This window comes from Dipodomys merriami, unplaced genomic scaffold (genome assembly GCF_024711535.1).
Source record: "Dipodomys merriami isolate MVZ:Mamm:240054 unplaced genomic scaffold, mDipMer1.0.p SCAF_3, whole genome shotgun sequence".
NCBI classification, from domain to species: Eukaryota; Metazoa; Chordata; class Mammalia; order Rodentia; family Heteromyidae; genus Dipodomys; species Dipodomys merriami.
The window spans coordinates 107,852,658-107,869,156 of NW_027204492.1; the positions used below are offsets into that span (position 1 = coordinate 107,852,658).

At 44.9% G+C, this 16,499-nt stretch overlaps 1 protein-coding gene across 1 annotated transcript in view; it reads right to left on the reverse strand.

The window, feature by feature from the left end:
* The window catches only part of Sms (spermine synthase), a 58,482-nt gene extending 42,362 nt beyond the window's left edge, over window positions 1-16,120 (reverse strand). Inside the window, exon 1 of the mRNA XM_070040719.1 lies at window positions 15,969-16,120. Coding sequence (XP_069896820.1) covers window positions 15,969-16,017 — 49 coding nt within the window. The 5' untranslated portion in view covers window positions 16,018-16,120. The remainder of the gene's footprint in view (window positions 1-15,968) is intronic.
* Window positions 16,121-16,499: the final 379 nt, after the last annotated feature.

The window sequence follows — 16,499 nt, forward strand, 5'->3', positions numbered from 1 at the left end:
TGAGTACAACCACAATGATTATGTCTTAAAACTCACAATGCAAAGTTATAGCAACATGGGAATGCGTTGCTAATTATGGCATGGCTCTGCCTTCCCACTGCCAACACAAGGGAAAGCAATTAAAGTGACATTTCCCAAGGACATGGTAGGGCCAGCCTCCAGTCACCCTCCTTTAACCTCTACTGGAAGGCGGACAGGAGGAGCCCACAGCGTCACTTTAACAATGATCGAGTGACTCCAAGAGCCAATCCTCTTATAAATTTTAAGTAAGGCTCATAAAAAAATAATTCATGACTCACAATTCTAAACCCTCTTTGTTTTGGAATCAAAATGATTGTTCCCACTCCTTCCCAGAAGGATAGCTTTCTCTGTAAGATTAGTCTCAAAAGGAGAGACAAGGGCTGGGAAGGTGGCTCAGTGGTAGAACGCTTGCCTTGCATGCCTGAGGCCCTGGGTTCCATTCCTCAGCACCACATAAGCAAAAAGAAAAAAGCCAGAAGTGGCGCTGTGGCTCAAGTGGTAGAGCGCTAGCCTTGAGCTGAAGAGCTGAGGGACAGCGCCCAGGCCCAGAGTTCAGGCCCTATGACTGACCAAAAAAAAAAGAAGGCATCTGGACAAGGTGAAATGTCCAGCCTTTCCCTTCAGGTTATCACGGTGCCCACAGTTCTCTCTGAGGTGCAGAAAGGGTCCCCAGCCACCACCTCCCCTCACACCCTCACCTCAGAGAGACCGGTCTCAAGCCAGCCCACAGACAGACAGAAAGTACTAATTCCCTTCAGCTACATCAGAAGGGAGTGAAATGTCTCCCCCCCCCCCAAGTAGAATGTGTGAGATGGCCACTTTGGTTATCCAGGAGAAGGACTTTGTTGACATTATGACTTATCTAGCTTTCTTCCCAATGACTTTAGGTTGACGGAACACTTGCACACCAGCCCCTTCCCTCCATACTGCTATTTGTGTTTCCATAAACAATTGAAGAGTGCGTCTGAGCGTGTGTGCCTGACTGTGAATCCACAATGAAAAAGTGTTTACAACAGTTGGGCCTTTACAAACTTTGGGATAGCAAGAGGCACACGGACATCAAAGCTGTCTCTGAAGAGCCCCTCCCTCAGCATTCCCATTGTCTGCCGTGGCCACAGCACTATCAGTGAAGCACACATTTGGGTCCCTCAGAACCGACCTCCAAGGGGATTGATTACTCCCAGGCTAGGGGGCATATGCAAGCAGAAATAAATGCCACGGGACAATAGCACAAAGATAAAAGACAAAGGACACAAGTCAAACCTATCCAAACACAGAGGGCCATGTGCTGTGATAGACTCCAGATGACAAAAGGCCAAGTGGGAAGCATGAGAATCTGTACTTGAAATTTTTTCCAGATGGCTCAGAACAAAACAACCACTATCACTGGGTTTTTAAAGGTCGAATGGTAAACTCATTCTGTAAAATGCTACAAAGGCTGGGCACTGGTGGCTCAGGCCTATAATCCTAGCTACACAGGAGGCTGAGATCTGAGAATATCATGGTTCAAAGGCAGCCCAGACAGGAAAGTAGGTGAGACTCTTATCTCCACTAACCTACAAAAAAATAAAACACAAAACTCTAAGTGGAGCTGTGGCTCAGGTGGTAGAATGCTTGAGCACAAAAGCTCAGGGACAGCACCCAGGACTTGAGTTCAAGCCTCAGGACTGGCATAAAAAAAGCCAGAAGTACAGTTATGGCTTAAGTAGTAGAACATCAGCCTTGAGCCAAAAGCCTAAGCCAGAGCTTGAGGCTCTTAGTTCACAATCGAGTACCAGTGCACTCACACACAAAAATAGTATTTAGCCAGGTGCTGGTGGCTCATGCCTATAATCCTAGCTACTCAGAAGGCTGAAATCTGAGGGTCACAGTTCAAAGCCAGCCTGAGCAGGAAAATCTATGAGATTCTTTTTTTTTTTTTATTGTGAAAATACTGTACAGAGGGGTTACAATTACATGGGCAAGATAATGAGTAAGTACATTTCTTACCAAGCATTGTTGCCTCCTCCTTTGTTTCCCCTTCCCATCCCTTCCCATCCTCCCCCCGCCCCCCCACCCAACCCCCCCCACCAAAGTTGTAAAGTTCATTTTGGACATAACAACTTGTACATCTCATTGTTGCAATGGGTCCACCTGTATCCCTATTTAAACGATTTGGTTTTTTCTCTTCCCCTCCACAAATTATCCAACATCAAATACAGTGTTGTACCGTGGGGGAGGGACATACAAAGCAACAAAGAAATCATCTTATAAATTTGTTAGAAACAATCGCATGAAAGAAAAGAACATTTGAATACATATCTTAGGGTTCATTTCCCTAACATCAACTTATCTAACCTTTTCTGCTTGACTCAGACATATACTAGTTATTGCAAATAAGGGAAACCATGGGACCTAAGTTTCTTTGGGCCTGGCTTACTCCATTTAATGTAATTTTTTTCCAAGTCTTTTGCCCCTCAGTAGATTAATGGATCAAGAAAATGTGGTATATATACACAATGGAATTCTATGAGACTCTTATCTTGGATTAAACACCGACAAGGGTGAACCACTAGTGCCCAGCTGGGATTTCTACTTTTTTTTTGTCAGTCATGGGCTTTGAACTCAGGGCCTGGGCACTGTCCCTGAGCTTCCTTTTTGCTCAAGGCTAACAACACTACCACTTGAACCACAGTGCCACTTCCAACTTTTTCTGTTTATGTGGTACTGAGGAATCAAAAACCCAGGGTTCATGCATGCAAGGCAAGTACTCTACCACTAAGCCACATTCCCAGCCCCGGATTTCTACTTTTTAAGGCATATACGGAAGTCACAACACTGGCAACAAACGAAAACAGATCCACATTAGAAAATGGGAGTATATTTAAGAGTGCCAGTCTCCATTTCAAAGTTTCAAATCATTCATCTGAACTTCCAGTCTGGGAACCAATAAAAAGTACAGAAAAATAAACTCAAGTAAATGTAGGAAAAGTACAAAATCAATGAAACTGAAAACATATCAATTATTTTTTTTAAAGCAAACAGCTAGATTTTTTTAAAAGACCAATAAGGGGCTGGAGGCCTGACTCAGTTGGTAAAGTGCTGTGAAAGCAGCAGGTATCAAGTTCAAGTTCTAGTCATGTACCTAAAAAGAAAAAAAAACAATAAAATAATAAACTAACAAGACTGGGAGAGGGGAAGACACATTGGCAATCTTTGAAAAAACAAGAGCTATCATTACAGACTCTATAGACCCCAAGAGGATATGAGAATACCACAAATGGCAACTTACAAATGAAATGGGCCAATTCCTATAACATCACCAATAACCACAACTCAGCTAATGTACCCCTACAAACAAGGAAATTAATTTTGCAATTTAAAATTCAAAAAAATCTTTTTTTATTGTGAAAATACTGTACAGAGGAGTTACAATTACATGGGCAAGATAATGAGTACATTTCCTGGTGAGTTCTACCAAACATCTAAAGAATTAACAGAGGCCTCCCAGTTTATGAAACAACATTATCATAAACCAAAACCAAGCAAAGACAGGCAAAAAGAAGAAAGTTACAGTTCAAAATCCCTTATGAATACATACACAAACACCTTATTAATACTTAACAAAATGCTTAACAAAAAAAATAGGATCCAATAATACAGAAAATTCCATATCATGACCAATTGAAATTTACTTCAGGTACACAAGGCTAGTTCAAAAAAAATCTGATCCACGTTATTACAAGGCTAAGGAAAAAATCATGATTATATTAAATGAAGCAAAAAAAAAAGTATCTGCTGAAATTCAATACCTATTCAAGATAAAGACACAGGCCAGGTCCTGGTGGCACACACCTGTAATCCTAGCTACTCAAGAGGCTAAGATTTGAGGTTCACGGTTCAAAGCCAGCAGGGGCAGAAGTTCTTGAGATTCTTCTACTACCCACACACATACACACATACACACATGCACACATACACACATACAAGCTAGAAGCTGAGCTGTGGCTCAAGTGGTAGAGTGCTAGCCTTGAGTACAAAAGCTCAGAGACAGCACCCAGGACCAGAGTTCAAGCCCCAAGACCAGGAATATGTGTATGTATGTATATATATACATATATAATATATATTATTAATTAAATTTAAAAATAGGAATAAAATTCTACTTTAATAAAGCCTTCAAATCACAAGTTTGCCCATTATTTTCCACTTCTTTTGCCAGCCAAACTTTCCAAAGTTTCCAAACTTTCAGGAAGTTAAATTCATACTTATTTATAACTGATGCTTCTTTAGCCACTGGCACAATTTCAAAGTATTCAGTCTTAAGTATTACATTTAGCATTAAGCATTTTATGTATCATTTGACACTCTTCCAAACATAGTACTGGCCATCCCATCCAACAACACAGTGTGTGGGATTTTTTTTTTTCTATCATTAGCACCTTCCAGGGGAGACAGAAATAAAGGTGAATGTTAAACTTCACAGAATCAAGTCAGCTCAGGAATCTGGAACATGCAACTCCTTTCTTTGAGCTCCTTTTGGTATGAAGCTTAGGACTCAATATACTTGATAGCAGTACTGACACTAACTCAGTGGCTCTACTGGATACAGACTAAGATATCATCAGTACAATGAAATTCAGGCCCAGCACACCTTAAGGCAGTAGAGTTGTTTTGGTTGGGGTCTGGAAAAGTGCCGTGTTGTTAAGGGCTTAAAAGAGCATTTGTGCATAGTTTACATCGTTGGTTTATAGATCCAATTGAGGAGGTTTCCTTGCTTTTCAAAAGCACTGAGCCTGTAATTAAACTACCATGAAATGGTGGTTGGAGCCACAAGGCACACCAGCAGGCTACGGTTACAATTACAGTAAAACGGTGGATTAAAAACGCGTGGAATAAGTAGTGACTCCGCAAAACTAAACTCAATAATAGCCTTATTGAACATATTTTTATATAGACAACCACAATGCAGTAATTCTTCACATATTTTTTTGGACACAAGATCTTACTACACAGCCTAGGCTAGCCTCAAACTCTCCATCCTCCTGACCCAGCCTCTGGAAGGGCTCAAATGAGAAGTGTTGTCACCCCACAACACTCTGGCAATTTTTATTACCTACCCCTACCTCCAAAGAATTCTTAAAATTGAGTTAAGACTGTTGCAATTTAATGATAAAGCCCAGTAATTTCAAATCTTCCAGATACTCAGTTCAAAGCCTAAAGCTCTTTCAAAGCTCCTTAATGCCACAGCACTTGAATCTCCATCTCCTAAGAAAGTAGCTAAGGCTTTTGCAGCTGCCAATTCAAATACAATTTAATGGTATACAGAGGATAAGAAGTTTCCTCCAATGCAAAACCAAACCAGCTTTCTCACCTCAAGAAAACAAAACAAAAGAACACAAGACTAATTGTCTACCAGTTATTCAACTGGCATAGTCCTCCTGAATGTTTCACACAAGCCTTCAAGCGTCCCTGGAAAAGCATCACTTCACTATTAAACACGTCTCTCTCTCTCTCTCCCCTTAGTGAGGGTAGAGGTCACTGGCTGAGCCTTGCTTAACCCAGTCAATTTCTTCAACAGCCAGTTTCCTTCCCACACCATTTAAATCAAGAATTACCCAGTGAGAACTAGAAGAAGCTGTTTGTACAAGGTACTTTTACATAGGTTATCGCTACTGGCTTAACGCAAAGGACACACTCTAAGTACCATACTTTATATAGTTATTTATAAAGTTGTGGGGTGTTTTTTTTTTGTTTTTTTCTTTTTGTAGGTCGTGGGGCTTGAACTCTGGGCCTGGGAGCTGTCCCTCAGCTCTTCAGCTCAAGGCGAGCGCTCTACCACTTGAGCTACAGCGCCACTTCCGGTTTTCTGGTGGTTTATTGGAGATAGGAGTCTCACGGTCTCTCCTGCCCGGGCTGGCTTTGAACCGCGATCCTCAGATCTCAGCCTCCTGAGTAGCTAGGATTACAGGCGTGAGCCACCAGCGCCCGGCGTGTTTTTTTTTTTTTAATGGTAAGCTCACAGAACAAATTCCAGAACAAATTATCCTGTCTGGAGAAAATCGCAATCAGTGCAATTACCATGATCAGGCCTGGCTCATGCCTCTCATACTAGCTATGCAGGAGGCTGAGACCTGAGGATCCCAGTTCAAAGCCAGCCTAGGCAGGAAAGTCTGTGAGACTCTTATCTCCAATTAGCCACCAAAAAAAAAGCTGCAAGAGGAACTCTACCTCAAATGGTAGAATGTTAACCTTGAGCAAAAGAAGCTCAGGGACAACTCCAGGCTCTGAGTTCAAGCCCCAAGAGCAACACTTGCATGGAAGCATGAGTGTGCACACGTGCATATTCAAACACAATTAACACGGGAGAGAAAACTTATGCGAAGAGGGGGGAAAAAAAGAATCTTCTTCCAAAGCAGTCAATTGTGGCCACTAGAAAAGCAAGGAGCAGAAGTAAAAAACTCACTCAGATATAGGTTGCCAAAAGAGGAAGAAGTGGGTAGAAATAGATCTAGTGCATATTTATCTGGAATTTAGACTTCACTCACAAGGTAATGGGAGGCCTTGGGAAGCTTTTAAAATGAGATGGGGGGGGCTGGGAATGTGGCTTAGTGGTAGAGCGCTTGCCTATAATGCATGATTCCTCAGTACCACATAAAAATAATAATTTTTAATATTAAAAAATAAATGAGGTTAGGGGATACTGGGATTCTGTTGAATCTAATGATCCAGCTCTTCCTTCCCAAAATGGAGTTATATATATAGTGAGTCTCTGGACAAGAAATGAAGCCAAAAAAACAGATGAACAATCTGAAAAACAAAACTGACTGGTAGTTGGGATGAAGTTGGTATTCCAAAGATTTAAGATGTTCTGAGGCTTGTTTTTGTGTATCAGTCCTGGGGCTTGAACTGAGGGCCTGGGCACTGTCCTTAAGCTTCTTTTGCTAGTGTTCTACCACTTGAGAAACAGCACCACTTCCAGCATTTTGGCAGTTATTAGAGCTAAGAGTCTCAGACTTTCGGGCGTGGACTGGCTTTAATCTGGGAGCCTCCTATCTCAACCTCCTGAGTAGCTAGGATTACAGGTGTGAGCCACCTAGTGTCTGTCAATTTTGTGGTTAGTTGGTTTTGTTTTTAATGAAGAATCAATTAGAGTGGACCCTCAGGGGTTCAACAGCATCAGAATGGGTAAGAAAGACAATCTAAAATGCTAATTTCAGAAACTCAAACTCCTCCCAGACAGATTCAATCTAGATTGAATGCAGATTGCCCTAGTTTGCATTGAATCCCACACCCAAAGAGCGCCAGTAGGCTCCATAGTCAAAGCCAAGGAAGGGGCTAGAGCACACATTAGTAGAACAAAGGGGAATGGAGTTTAATAGAAGAGGGGATGAGAATGCTGGAGAAGCCCTCTTCCTACTCTCTGACAAGAAAAGTGCTAAATGCAATCGAAATTGGCTTTTGAAACTGCCAGGCACCGGTGGCTTATGCCTGTAATCCTAGCTATTCAGGAGATTGAGAGCTGGAGAATAGCAGTGAAAAGCTAGCCCAGGCAGAATAACTAGCAAAAAGACTAGGCTGGAGGTGTCACTCAACTGTGAGGAGTGTCGGGCAAAGCCATCTTGTCTTCAGGGTGGAGAAAGGTGAAGTCCCACCTCCCAGGTGATAGGCGTGCCTGAATTCCTAGAGGCAGGGGTGGGGACTTGGACAATTGGTTACTGGACCTGTCAGTCCAGTGCCTTGAACTTGGGAGAATCCCGCATTTCCTGCATCCCAGGGGCTCCCTGAGGCTGACACTATTTAGAAGCAGACCAGCTCAGGCAACATCACAACATGCTTCATGTCTGTGTCTCCTGGCTCTCCTCCAGTCGCCATGGCGTTCCACTTCAGCTGTCCATTGGTGTTCATCTGGTTTGTTAGCATTTTTTCTGCTCTCTCAGTTTTCTAGTAGTGCTAAGTGTATTGGAGGGGCTGCACAACTCTGAGACAGGAGGCCACCTACAGACACCAGCTTGTTAATAAAGACTCCCAATTCAACCTCTCAAAAAAAAATGTTAGCCATAAGCAAGCAAGCCTAGCAAGCATGATGTCCTGATAATAAGACATTACTGAGGGGCTGGGAAGGTGGCTCAGTGGTAGAGTGCTTGCCTTGCATGCATGAGGCCCTGGGTTTGATTCCTCAGCACTACATAAGCAGAAAAAGCCGGAAGTGGCACTGTGGCTCAAGTGGTAGAGCGCTAGCCTTGAGCTGAAGGGCTGAGGGACAGCCTCCAGACCTAGAGTTCAAGCCCCATGACCAACAAAAAGAAAAAAAAAGGTACTCATTACCTGACTTATGTTAACTTTAACCCCTCTCTATATGACCTTTATAATAATAAAAAAATAAAATTAAAAAACCAAAATGAGAAGGTACTCTTGATATAAAAAAATAAAATACAAGTGATAGAGGGAGTAAAGCTGATTAAAACACCCCAAGCATTTCTGAAAATGTGCCAATGAATCTCCTCTGTATAACTAATATTTACAATGTATAACTAAAAAAAAAAAAAGAGAAATTGGATTGCTGAGGTTAAATCATACAAAGACAGTATGCCTCCATGAGAAAGCAATTAACCGAACAGCAAAAAACAAAGCAGCTCAACAAAAATGGGCACTTGCCTGTCATCCTAGCAACTCAAGAGGCTGAGATCTGATGATTAAGGTTCAAAGCCAGTCTAGGCAGGAAACCTGCTAGCAAAAAGCCAGTAGTGTAATTGTCGCTCAAGTGCTACAGTATACCAGCCTTGAGCTGGGGGGGGGGAGTTAAGGGACAGTGCCTAGGCCCTGAGTTCAAACCCCAGTGTTCAGTTTGATATTAAGTGCTGGTCTAGCCCTGGGCTTCTAATACCTGGGAGCATGGTCCATCTTCTTCCTCACACACAGAAGAAGGTAAACGTATCATGAGACTTCCAAAAAGGACCAGAGACATTTTGATAATGATTTATCTCTGGATTGCTGAAATGCCTAGTCAGAGCTCCAAGCAGAATGTAGATTGTCACTCTACTTGGGCACTATTAACATTTTGAGCTGCCAATGCACGGACTGTCGTGGGCATTAACAGATAGGGTCCTTGTCCTCTACCTCCTGGCCATGAGCAGCACCTCTCCAAGTTGTAACAACCAAAAATGCCCCAGATATTGCCAAATGTCCCTCAGTATGGTGGTGATGAAGCACCCAAATAAGAATCATTAAACTAAGAGGTTTCACAATTATAGAAGCAGCAACGGTCTTGTAATCAAGTACACACGGCCTTAAACTCCGGCAGACTTAGAAGTGGAAACCCTCAAGCCTGGTGTGGCAGCACCTGCAATCTCAGCATTTGGGAGGATGGGGGAGAAAGAGCTGCCGTTTTGCGGCCACCCTGGGATGTACATATTAAGAACCTCTCACTTACCAGTAGCAGAAAATCTTGAATTTTCTAGGAAGTTTAGAATGTCTTGAAACTTGGGAGGTATTTTAGACAGACGTTTAAAAATGTACATGCTAATTTTAAAAGTAAAATTATTCTAGCTGAGCACAGGTGACTCACTCCTGTAATACTAGCTACTCAAGAAGCTGAGATCTGAGGACTGCAGCTCAAAGCCAGTCCAGGAAAGAAAAGTCCCTAAGACCCTTAGCTCCGATTAACTATCACCCAAAGAAAAGCAACCCAGAAATAGAGTTAGCCTTCAATGGAAATGGCTACATGACAGTGACCAGGCCCTGAGTTCAAGCTCCAATACTCCCAATAAACTCACACACGTGTGTAGAGGAATAAGAAATAAATTATTCTACAAGAGTAAAGCATAAGCCAGATGCCAGCAGCTCACTCCTGTAATCCTAGCTGCTCAGAAGGCTGAAATCTGAGGATCAAGGTTCAAAGCCAACCATGGCAGGAAAGTCCATGAGACTCTTATCTCCAATTAACCAAAAAGCCTGAAGTGGAGCTGTGGTTCAAGTGGTACAGTGCCAGCCTTGAACAAAAAAAAAAAAAAAAAAAAAGCTCAAGGACAGCATTCAGGTCTTGAGTTCAAGACTCAGAACCCACACCAAAAAAAAAAAAAAAAAAGAGTAAAGCACAGGGCTGGGAATGTGGGTTAGTGAGTGCTTGATTAGCATGCACAAAGCCCTGGGTTTGATTCCTCAGCACTACATACACAGAAAAGGCTGGAATTGGTGCTGTGGTTCAAGTGGTAGAGTGCTAAGCCAGAGCAAGAAGCTCAAGGACAGTACACAGGCTCTGAGGTCAAGCACTAGGACTGGCAAAAAAAACAAAAACTAAAACTAAAAGAGTAAAGCCTAATAGTCTTACCTTGGATGATTGAAGACTTACTGGCTGTATGTCATTGTTATGACACAAAGTTGCTCCAGAACCAGACTCTAAGACACAATGCTGATTAGCATTTGTATTTGTATCAATTGTCAGGTTAGTAGGTTAGAATAGTGATAAAGTCTATTGAGTGCTTCATCTGTGGATTATCTGTTTATCCAGAGGCATTATACTCATTCTTTCCCCCCACCCCACCCCTTGTGGGGCTTGAACTCAAGGCCTGGGGGCTATCCCTGCCTCTTTGTGCTCAAGGCTAGCGCTCTACCACTAGAACCACACAGCCATTTCCAGTTTTTGAGTAGTTCAGTGGAGTAAAGAATCCCACAGATTTCCTGCCCAGCTTGGCTTTGAACAGGAATCCTCAGACACCAGTGCCCGGCTAAACTCATTTATAAGGAATCCCTGAGCTAAACTTCCAAGCCTAAACTTTTTTTCAGTGAAACAAAAAGTTGAAAAAAAAACTCACTGAGCCTATTTATTAATCTTTAACATAAACGCAACAAGACCTACCACAGAGCCAGTAGCAATTAATAAGTAGCCCTTTTGAATTGTAGCCAGTTGTATGTTTTCAATGACAGACAGGGTTCAGGGAGATTTGCATAGAAATTTACTCCTAGATAAGAGAAACTAATAAACACAATGGAAAGTCCCAGCTCTTTCCTTCCAGACTAGGGTCCAAATTTGGAATTCAAGGGCTCTCAAGGGACCAATAGATCCAATTCAAAGGGCTTATGAACTTGGGGGGGGGGGGATAGCTATATATTACCAACTATTCCTAGGTCATTATCACCAGTGAAATCACAATTTCTATTCATCTGAGTCCAGAACTAGAACTCAGTACCTGATGGTTTTGCTCATTGGCTAGTGCTCTACCAACAGAGCCAAGCTTCTAACCTCCAAATCACGGATTTTCATATTATACACTAGGATTGAAATATTGATTTTGGTCAATTCTCCCTTAAAATTATGTAAGTTAGGCCAGGCATGGTAGCTCACGCCTGCAATCCTAGCTACTCAGGAGGCTGAGATCTGTTCAAAGCCAGCCCAGGCAGGAAAGTCCATGAGACTCTTATCTCCAATAAACCACTCAGAAAACCGGAGGTGATGCTGTGGCTCAAGTGGTAGAGCGCTAGCCTTGAGCTGAGGGGGCAGTGTCCAGGCCCAAAGTTAAGCCCCACGACCGACCTAAAAAAAAAAAAAAAAGTAAGTTATTAGCACCACTGCTACTTCTTATTATTTCATGTGTTAATGAAGAAGAAATGCATTTTAATTAACTGTGTAACTTTATGAATTTCAAATACTAATTGTCAGCTAGGCACCAGTGGCCCTAGCCTCTAATCCCAGCTACTCACGAGTCTGACGCTGAGGATCTTCAGCCAGCCAGAGTAGGAAAGCCCTTAAGACTTTTTATCCCCAATTAATCACCAAAAAGCCAGAAGTGGACCTGTAACAAGTGGTAGAGTGCTAGCCTTGAGCAAAAATGCTCAAGGACAGCATCCAGGCCCTGAATTCAAGCTCAGGAAAGAAAGCAAGCTTAGGGTGGGGTGGGGTGGAAGGGAGGGAGGAAGGGAGGGAGAGAGGATTTAAAAAAAAAAAAAAAACCACATCGTAAGGGGCTGGGAATGTGGTTTAGTGGTAGAATGCTTGCCTAGCATGCATGAAGCCCTTGGTTCGATTCCTCAATACAACATAAACAGAAAATGTCAGAAGTAGCTCTATGGCTCAAGTGGTAGAGTGCTAGGCTTCAGCAAAAGAAACTCAGGGACAGTGCCCAGGCCCTGGGTTCAAGCCCCAGGACTGGCAAAAAGAAAATCACATCACAGAACTGCAGTATTAGGAAAAATTACTGACAATAGGGGAAAACATTTGAATCCAGGCTTCACAAGGCATTTGACTCACCCTTGAGTCACTTCCAACACACACATGCCAAGAGTAATGCCTTTCGACTCATTATCACCAATTAAAATAAATGTTTTCAGAGACCTCACACATAGATTTCTCCCTAAGTATCCCTTTTATTGAAAAGACATTTAAAAGATTCCAATCTAGACAGATCTCTTATTTCCAACTATGAATTTACAAGAGAATGGCTGTTTTGCCTCAAATGAAGTGACAAGAGTAGTAATGAAACATCAGTTCTTCCAGAACATTTTGTAAGGACTCTAGAAACCATACATCCCTACATGTTTTTTTTTTCCTACATTGCTCATCCTTTTGCCAAAGCTTTATCTTCAGTTAATACACTAGAAATTAAAATGTCAATTAAAATATTAATTAAAATATTAAAAATTAATGTTATTTTCCCTCTTAAGATTGTCTATCCTGCTTTACGTGTGCACTCTAACATATTCATTTACCCTCAATCTTTTTTTTTTTTTTTGGGGGGGGTGAGGTGGCTTGAAGTCCAGGCCTTCCTGGGTGTTGTCCCAGAGCTCTTTTGCTTAAGGCTAGTGCTTTACAATTTGGAGCTACAGCTCTACTTCCGGTTTCCTGGTGGTTTACTGGAGATAAGCATCTCACACACTTTCCTGCCTGGGCTGGCTTTGAACTGCAGTCCTCTAGATCTCAGCCACCTTGGTAGTTAGGATTATAGGTGTGAGCCACCAGTTCCAGGCATCCTCAACCTTTTTTTTTTAACTTTACTTTGTTTGCACGAGTACAGTTAGATGCCTGATTGCCATCTTGCCAACAGAGAACCTACCAGTTTCTCTTCCTGTCCTCCAAATTGAGCATCCCTGGATTCTCTTCTTAGAGCAGTGTCAGCTCCAAAGGGTGAAATTTATCTTCCATGTTAAATCTTTCTAGCATGTTAAGTGAAGGCTCCCCCCCCTTCTTGCAGAATAGCACCCCAGAAGCAGCTCACTGCAGCCACCACAGCAAGAGGCAACACCTAAGTTAAGCAGGTTTATGGCTTCTAGGTAAGGAGAAAAGGAAGTATTGCTAGAATCTTCCCCGCCCATGCTGAGATCACTCTCCCTAAAGTCTAGAATAGAGCTGAATGTTCCCATGGTGCTTACCCCAGGGACACTTCCCAGGCTCACCCCTATCAGCTGGGTAACATTTCTCCACCAAGCCTCACTCTCCTCACCATTAAATGGAACATGCTAGAGCCATAAAGTTGGCAAGGCAATTCTCAGCAAAGCACTAGCAATCTTACCAATTCCACCACCCAAACACTGTTTTATCTCCACATTCTTCCCAGCAGGCTCCTTTCACCCTCACCTAAGAATTGTGGAAAGTGGATGGGTATTGGTAGCTCATGGTTACAATCCTAGTTATTCAAGGATTCTGAGATCTGTGGGTCTCCGTTAGAAATTAGCCTGGGCTCTTCAATTAAACAGCAAAAAGCCAGGAAAGAGGGTATGACTCATGCGGTAAAATATCAGGCTGGATTGAAAACGCTAAAAGAGACTGGGGCACCAGTGACTCACGCCTATAATCCTAGCTACTCAGGAGACTGAGATCTGAGGATCATGGTTTGAAGCCAGGCGGAGCAGAGAAGAGAAGTCCTCGAGAAACTCTTATCTCCAATTAACCACTCAAAAACCAGAAATGGAGCTGTGGCTTAAATGGTAGAGCACTAGCCTTGAGAATAAAGATGCTCAGGGACAGTGCTGAGGCCCTGAGTTCAAGCACCAGGACCAATGGAAAAAAAAGCTAAGGGACAGTGTCCAAGCCCTCCTTTAGTTCAAGTCCCAGTACCAGAAAGGAAAAAAAAAATGTAGAAACTAAGGCAGGCACTGGTGGCTCATGCCTGTAATCCTAGCTAGTCAGGAGACTGAGATTTCAGGATTGTGGCTGAAAGCCAGCCTGGAAGGCATCCCTGAGACTATCTCGAAATCAGGAGAATGCTAAATTGAAGGCAGAGTTCAAGTGGTATAGCACCAGGAATGCAAGGAAAAAGCATAGGCAAAGGTAACAAAAGGGACAGAGTTCAAGTCCCGTACCACCGCCACCACCCCCAAAAAGTGGGAACTAACTACAGGACACTTTTTTCTCCAAGTTACTTTTTTTGTGTCAGGATTGCGACTTGAATTCAGGGTCTTAGCTTTTTCCCTGAAGACTGGCAATCTGCCATAAGAGCCACACCTCCACTTCCGGTTCTTTGCTACTTAGCTGGAAATAGGAGTCTCTTGGACTTCCCTGCCTTGAGCTGGCTACCATGATCCTCAGATCTCAGCCTCCTCCTAAGTAGCTAGGGCATCAAGTCACTCCTAACTAGTCAAATACACTTGGGTTGCTTAACAGTTCTCATAGCTTGCAGTTCCTGTCCCTATGGCTGATGAGCGTGCACTTTTTCCCTTTTTATTTTTTTTCAGATGGAAAAGATGCTCAGAAAAGCCTCAATACTGGTCACAGTCATTGCTAATAAGGAAAGGACTGAAACCTACGTTTTGCTTATAATTCTGGATCTTTTTATTAATCTTGTGCCCTCAAAGATTCTTTAGATTTTGGAGGAGAAAATGCAGAGTCGTCAAGCTTAGAAATAAAGTCAATGTTAAACACAGTAACAGAAAAGGGTGGTTCAAGTAACTGGCGAAAACACTGAAAATGCGAGGTACGGGTGATGGACCGACTGTCTGTGGGGCGGGAATTGCAGACCCGAGTCTGCAACCGACCCAGGTTTAAAGGCCACTAGAAAAACAACTGGCAATCCTATCCCTCCCGCCCCCAGCGCCCGCCCAGGCTAGAGGCGCCCCAAGAACAGAAGCCTGCAAAGCACCTCTCGGCTTCCAAATTCCTGCGCACACTTTCCACTTGCCCCAGCTTTCTCTGGTGTGGCCGGCTGCCTTCCAAGCCTCCCCGATTGTGGGACTCATAATTCCCGCGCCCAGATCTCATCCCACCCTAGCCCTAGTAATAATAATCGTTTCCTTTTTCCGCCCGCCCCCCCCCCGGCCTCAGTCCCTTTCCGGGGTCTCCAGCTCCTAAGCAGTGGGCTAAGAAGCTTCTCAGGCGCTGCAGCACGGTGCTTCTTCTCCAGCTCGAGCACCCCACGAGGGAAAACCCCCGCCCCCCCAAAAGGGAAATTTACCCGCCTGTAAGCACAGGAAAAGGTGGCGCGGGCAACCCCGCTGCGCGCCGCGCACACCCCCCAGCTCGGGGCCGCTTTGCGGGTCACACCTCGCTCTCCGCACTGCACCCCTGCTCTATGGGGGGAGGGGCGGGAAGAGGTCCATCCTTGCCCAGCGGGCCTCAAAGAGATCCCACTCCCCGTCCCACCCCACCCCCTCCACCGCGATCAGTGTCGGGGCAGCAGGGAGGGCGCGGGAACAGCAAGTCCGCGTGCACCGACAGTCCAGGCCCAGAAGGGCGGTGCGGCTGGCGAACCCCGACGCGGCCCCTCCAGGGCCCGCATTGCGGCTAGGACCGAGCACCCGGGCGAAGCCAGGCGCGGCATGAGCAGCCGGGCCTCCGCCCGTGGCCGGTGCACGAGGCGCCGCAGCATGCCCGGCGCAGCAGCAGCAGCCCGGGAGACGCAGGCGCCGCGCGGTCGCCCGCATTGTTTCGCCCGCCGCGCGCGCCCCGCCTGTCCCTGGCCCCAACCCTGGCCCCAAACCCAGCCTCAGCCTGCCGATCAGCGGGGGTAGGCAGGCAGGTGGTGGCCAGCACCCTTTACCTTTGGCGCTGAGCATGAAGTCGAGCGTGCTGTGCCGTGCTGCTGCCATAGTGAGGAGAGGCCCTGTGCCATGCCTGGGGGAGGCGGCCGCGGGAGACTGGGGGGCCGCACGGCGTGTCAGGCTGCGGCCGGCGGGGAGTGCTCGGCGCCGGGGGAGGCCAGGAGTAGGAGATGGGCGGGGCCGCGGGAGCGACCCGGACAGCAGGGGGCGGGGCCAGCGCGCCTCGGGGGAGGGAGCCAGAAGCGGAGACGCCTCCAGCCCCGAACTTGGAGCGCTTGGGTGTGAGGCCTCTGCTAATGGTGGAAACGTGGGCGCTGTGCTCCCCAGTATGCGTCACCAAAGGCCGCGCCCTGCTGCTGAGGCTCCCGGCGGGCTCTCCCGCCATCCCTTCGGTCACCTTAGGTTTAAACAGCGCAACGCGGACTTCCGGGGATCCCACCTCTTATATTTCCCCATCTACCTTCCCCATCACCCCCAGACTCCTCTTTTATTTTTTTAAGAAAATAAAATATTAGTAAATCGAGAATAGC